The sequence below is a fragment of the Nylanderia fulva genome, unplaced genomic scaffold (assembly GCF_048542155.1).
Source record: "Nylanderia fulva isolate GAGA-0341 unplaced genomic scaffold, ASM4854215v1 Scaffold1474, whole genome shotgun sequence".
Taxonomy (NCBI): Eukaryota; Metazoa; Arthropoda; class Insecta; order Hymenoptera; family Formicidae; genus Nylanderia; species Nylanderia fulva.
Genome location: NW_028189703.1, coordinates 7,067 through 13,614, shown reverse-complemented (window position 1 = coordinate 13,614; position 6,548 = coordinate 7,067). Strand labels below are relative to the sequence as shown.

The following is a 6,548-nucleotide window of genomic DNA, read 5'->3' as shown; positions in this document are numbered from 1 at the left end:
AGCTGCAGACGACAAGAATGCAACATGGGCAACTTAATCTGCGACGCTATGCTTGATTACGTAAGATTTGTTTATTAGTTTAATCGACGCAACGCTTGTCGCTGATATTGTGAGGACATTCTTAGAGAGAGGAGAATAATATGGATCTGTGTTTTCTTTGCTCGCAGTATGCCGGGGAATACTTGAATAAGGACGGATGGACGGATGCCGCATCGCGATCCAACAACGGCGGCAGCATCAGAGCATCCATCACCAGAGCAAGAAACGATGATTGTATTATAATTATGCATTCTTAATTAATTTTAATTTTTGCAAATGTATCTAGCGTCATCGCGACATTTACAGATCACCCGGAAAGACATTATAAGTGTCTTACCCTTCGGAATATCATCGTGAAGCTTTCTGTGACCGGAGAGCTGATCCTTTCGATGTTGGAATGGAGCGTCCATAATTTAGATAACTTAACTTCTACCGGCAACCTAAACGGCGCGTTTCTACAATATTCGGGATTGCAGGGTAATTTATTCTAAAATAAATCCTATATATCTAAAAAAATTGTGTTAAATTTGATTAATATTATTGGTTTTATAACTTTCGCTTCAAAATTATTTAAATGTCGAAACCATAACTCGTCGCTTCAAACTACTGTCAAAGATCTCAACAATTATGCATTGATTTAAAGGTAGCTTATGAATAATCGAACCACCGATACTCCCGAGGGTAGATTCCGCTTCAAGCTGCAATGTGCTCACCTTGCATCGCAGACTTACCGAACCCGTACAGCAAACTCCAACCAAATATCTTACCTCACAATAATCCTCTAAATGATTTCATTGCCAATGAGGTGAGAGATCGCGTTTCATATGTTGCGCAGAGATATAGAAAGAACTCCTGCACCCACTAAGTATGTTTATAATATCGTATATTGCACCGATAACATTGCGTTGCAATCGTATTTTGTAGATTTGAATATCTCTACATATCGTTCGCCATCTTATTTTATCGAACATTTATCACAATGATGTATATTTGAACATGGTATCACTATAGAGGATTTGTATTGGAGCGATATATCGAAAACACAGTCCGATATTATCCGGGCGTATTTAGAGAGAGTGCGAAATTTCGTACGTAAATAGCATTTTCTTTTGGGTCTTATTGCTCTCGGCATGAAGCATAATGTTGGCCATAATTATCAAAGAGCTAAAATGACCAAATATAAACCATATTTGTAAACAATATTTTCAACAAGTCTTCGATAATGTAAGGTTTATCTTGCACGTTGCCTTCTGTCGCTATATCAACATATGTATTAAATTTACGCAACGCTTTTTTTATCTGAACCTTGTCCTCTGCTTTCTTCACTAAAGTCTATAGAAGACCAACAAGAAATATCATATTATTATAGTTCAGTTTGATTTATTAATCAAAATTCGTTATTATTTACCTTAAATGACTTTAATTCGTGATATAAAGGCCAATTCTCCTGGCAAGGAATACAATTACAAGTGAAATAATACTGTTTCAGTAGCTTCTGTTGTCTTATTGCTCTCGGCATGATAGCATAATGTTGGCCATAATTATCAAAGAGCTATAATGACACAAATATCAACATATATTGTAAACAATATTTTCAACAAGCCAATTTAATACCTGCTCGCCCTTTCGAATGGGATACATGGCGTATACCAACATGTGCTTAGATCTTGAGTGCCTTATAATATTTGGATTACAACTGTGATTAATTAAGCTACCAAATGGCATTGCGGCTATAACCACGTTCTACACATTTTAAGCCTTGCTCTTCGCTGAACTGCAAACATCACATTTAATTGACAATTGACAAAGAAAAAAAATAAAGAAAATTGAAACAAACAAGCAATGATAAAAAGACCGTAAAGACCCCACCTGTGAAAGACATGAAAGTAGATAAATAGTAGAAAGTAGATAAATAGTAGATAAAAGCACACACAGAATCGATGTATATTATTAAAATACTTAGTAAATAACATACACTGTGAACATTGCTGGGAATTATCTGTTGATGTCTTAAAATGGGGACTTCCGAAAAAACGTAACGTCATCGGTTTTTCGACAAAACGTTAAATCTTCGGGTTAATTTAGCACCAAACATCACAGTACGTTTCGCTAAGAAGTACAAAAAAAAAGCAAGTATCCAAAAATCCCCTAAATCAAGCCCAGGTCGTTTTCCTATTCGCACAAGCGTAATAAAAGTATTTTCATAGTAATTTTCCGTTTGAGAAACCCTTTTTTGCCCGGGGTTAAAAACAATAATAGTATTTAATAAAAGAATAAAAAGTCACCAGTGATAATTAAAAATGGTAAAAATAGTATGTAACATTGTTTTATATAATGTTTTCATTTTACAAAAATTTTTGTGCATACCAACATTTTTACTTTTCAGCATGGTTTTTAATTTTTCATACTGCCAGCTTCTCTTACACCCCGCACACCCCAGCCTTATGTGCAAATCAGTTGTAAAAATCAGTTCGATAAAAAGCAGGGAAAACACACTCCCATCGTGACTTTTTCCATTCGATATCGCATTTCCCCTAACAAAAATAGCATAAGTGCAAAAGTTGCAAGGTATATTTCCCGACCTTTCAAAAAATTTGAAAGTGTGTATGCACGTTCTGTTTTTTTTTAATAACAATGATAAGGTTTTCCACAGCAATTATTCACCCGGCCGAAAAATTGAGTGCGATAACTGTTGCCTGGCATTGTATTTTTTTAAACTATGCTCGGATGAAGGAATTCTTTTTTATAGGTTTGCAATATAGGGGGAAGGGGGTTATTTTCCCGATTTTTCCTTTGCAAAAGTATTAAAAAATCTTTAACAGGTTGTTCTTTTTGTGCAACCCCTTACAATGTAAAGTTTAAGCTTGGTTAATTTTTTTTTTTTTGTAATTCCAAAGACATTTTATCCCAACCAATGGCTTCCTTTAAAAGTCTTCCACAGACAACTCCCAAAATCATTAAACTTCTGTTTTTCGAATAAAACTTTGTCTTTGATTGTCGGGGTAAAATTTTGGCCAGGCCTTTTCAATTTTGAATACTTCTGAAAAGTAAACCAATTGAAAAAATACTGCTGCCCGTTGCATAGGAAAAAGCAGTTTCTCAAAGGTAAGGAGCAAACCACACTCATTTTATATAATTCAGGGCCTCAATGCTGTATATTTTGGAGCCCCCTTTATAAAAAAATTTTTTGCCTTGCTCCCGCAATTTTTTCAATTCTTTGGCATTTTTTTTGGCTCATTTTTTTCCAGGAAATAAATCCCTATTCCAACAAACATTGAAAGTAAATACACGTTTTCCCGATCAGTTAAGTTTCTTTAAACATCTGGGTTCACAATGCTTTTTTGCTAAAACCCTTTGGCATTTATAAAATTTATTATGATCCTTTTGTAAAAATTACGTCTAATATTGTGTTAAAAAAAACTAAAAAAAGAAAAAACGAATATTTCAAAAAATATAAATAAAATGTAAAAAGAAAAGTAAAATTTTACGTTTAAAAATTTTGATTAAAATTTTTTAAGGATGGTATTTGCGAAAAATCGTTCTCTCTCCAAAGCTCTTCCTTGTTAAAAGTTGAGTGTATACAAGAGAAGGGATAGAGTGGTCATCCCTCGATTTAGCTGAAACCGGAATTAAAAGCGCCTCTATGTGCACAAAACTGCACATTAAACTACGTAGCCATGTGCACAAATGCTCCCGAGTGGTAACAGGCTATGTGCACGGTACGTGGTTCGATTCCGTGCTATGTGCACAGACACAGTTTAATAACAGATCGCCAAAGGCCTGCCTAAAAAGAGACCGCCATCTTCGTGCGATAGACTTTGCCCCTTACCGACACCTTTGCCCCTGGTTCGAGTCCGTGCTAAATTCGTAGACTTAAACCCAAAAAGACTTTGCCCCTGGTTCGAGTCCGTGCTAAATTTCGTAGACTCGACCAAAAGACTTTCCCCCTGGTGAAAGTCCAGGCTAAATTCTTTTGACTTACCAACAGACTTTGCCCCTGGTGCGAACCAGGCTAATTGTCATGAACCAATTTGAGAGATTGGCCCCCCCGTTGTGGGTGTGTGGTGTGTTGGGGGGGAAAAGAGAGAGAGAGAGAGAGAGTGAAGAGAAATTTTTAATATGGCATAAAATTTTTATATAAAATTTTTAAATAAAAAAATATATTTTTACACTAAAATTTTTTTTTTTTTGAAATAATCACTTTTTAAATGTGATAAACACAGTGTTAAAAAATTTTTTTTAATTTTTTTTTTATTAAAAAAATTTTTACTTGAAATTTTTTTTACTTTAAGAATTTTTAAAAGGCCCCCTTTCTCTTGTAAAAATTTTATCGCCAATTAACACTTATTTCGAGTATTTAAAATCTATATATCCCAGAATTTAAGATTGAAAAAAAAGTGTTAATTCTCGAAAAAAATTAAAAAAGGGGCTTCTAAAATATTTCTTAATTTTTTTGAAAAAAAGTAAAAGAAAAAGGCTAATGTGACCCGTATGCGAAATTAGATTTTTAAGACCATTTTAAAAATTTTAAAAATTTTTCTTTTTATTTTTTTCAAAAAGTACCGAGGTAAAAAAAATTTAGTTTGGACTTTTAAGATTTAAAATTTTTGGGATTTTTTCTAAATTCTTTTAAATTAAATTTCGATTAACCACCCTTCATCCGCCACGGCTCCATAAGCCCATTTATTAGTGAAATTTTTAAAAATTCCTTTTTTTTAAAAGTTCCCCTTTTTTCTTTATCAATTTTTTTACGTTTTCAAAAATTTTATTTTTTATTTTACCGCAGTTTTTACCCAAATGTAAAATCTTTTATCGCAGTTATAAAAAATTGAAAAATTAAAATTTTTATATATAATTTATTTTTTAAATTTCTTAATTTTGCCACTGTCAAATATCGTGATTTATTTCACATTATTATTATCTATTTAATAAAAAAAAAAAAAAAAAAACTTGCCAAACAATCAAAAATAAACCGCCTGCCGCGAAGGAAAATGCCAAGAAAGCACCAATTTCCGCGAATTCGTAATTTTTTTGAAGGAAATCAACAATTTCAACGAAATTGAAAATTCTCAAATAAACTGCACAAGTATAATTCACAAATAATAATTTTCAGTAACTACGATAAAAAATCGTATACTGAAACCCGCAAACGAAAGTGCAATGGAAGTAAGAGTAAAGTCTGTGATAAATTAATTGGCAATAGAAAATTAATAATTTTCAAATAGAAATTTGAAATTACCGAGGATTTACAAATAATAAAGTAAAAATATTAAAAAATTTTAGGGTTTTAAAAATTTTGCTCGCGGGGGGGGGGGATCTTTAAAACAAGATTTTAGAAGAGAGGACCTTTAAAATATAAACAGGAAAAAACGTTGGAAAAATTAAAGCGCGCGTTTTTAAACAGATAAACGCAATGAAATAGATACGCAATTTTTTTTACTTATCGCTGTAAGCTCACAAGCTTCTGACGTGCATACACTTTTATATAAATAACAGGTGTCCGGTAACTACGGACCAATGATTGGGGCGGATTCTCTGGCCAATTTGGAGACGATTTTTCCTTAGCAAAATGTAGAGAAGGCAATAATTTCGAGTTATAAGCGATTGAAAAAATAGGTTTTTGAAATAAACGTTTTGGAGTTAAAAATCTAACCCTAATTACATTCTTCAGAATTTCGGGGAGTTTACATAAAAAATTTTTTAATTTTAAGGAGTTTAAAGAATATAATGCAAAGATTGGAAAAAAATTTTTTAAAAAATTCCCCTTTTTTGACATTTTCGTGAAAGGGAAAAATCGTTCCCAAATTGACAAAGAACCATTTGATCATTTTGGGCTGTTTGTTCCCCGGGAAACCCCGTTATTGGGCACGAGGGCGTTTGTTAGATTTGGGAAATTTAAGAGGAACATCGGAAACATTAAAATTTTTTGACTCCGAAGAAAGCAAGACAAGGGAACGAGATGATGGCTTAAAGCCATAATGTTAAAAAAAAAAATAAAAATTATAATTACCTACTGATTAAAAAATTTTTTTTTAATAAAATTTTCATTTTTTAATCAAGTCTAAGGTTTAATTACTTTTTGTTTTTTTTTAAAAATAATTTTTTTTTCGTCTTTTTTAGAGAAAAAATTCACGTATCGTTTTATAAAAATTAAATAAATTTGGGGAACCCAATTTTTATTCTAATATTTAGTGTTAAAAATTAATTTGATTTTTTTTTTAATTATTTTTTTCAAAGTTCGAAAATTTTTACACACAAATGGGGATTTTTTTCATCCATATATTTCCCAATTTTAGTATATATGTTAATTATTAATTTTAATAAAAAAAATAAATTTAAAGGCAAAATAATTTTTAAACTTTTGCCCCTTTCCGAAATACGCGAAGCTACGAAAAATAAATTCGTACATGCCGCCGGACGATTTCATGAGCATGAACCCTCTTATTTTGGGAACGTTTTAATATTTACTGCTTTGACCACTACTACATATGGCGTGAAATCAGTGAGAA

At 32.1% G+C, this 6,548-nt stretch overlaps 1 protein-coding gene across 1 annotated transcript; it reads right to left on the bottom strand.

Annotated features, from left to right (window-relative positions):
- Positions 1-1,203: 1,203 nt before the first annotated feature.
- Positions 1,204-1,768, bottom strand: LOC146724131 (protein-lysine N-methyltransferase SMYD4-like). The gene is made up of 3 exons (XM_085480398.1): positions 1,654-1,768; positions 1,448-1,591; positions 1,204-1,371 (listed from the first exon to the last, which is right to left on the bottom strand). Exons 1-3 carry the CDS (start codon positions 1,762-1,764, stop codon positions 1,204-1,206), a joined length of 423 nt encoding a protein of 140 aa, XP_085336524.1. The 5' UTR covers positions 1,765-1,768.
- Between the last annotated feature and the right edge of the window lie 4,780 nt (positions 1,769-6,548).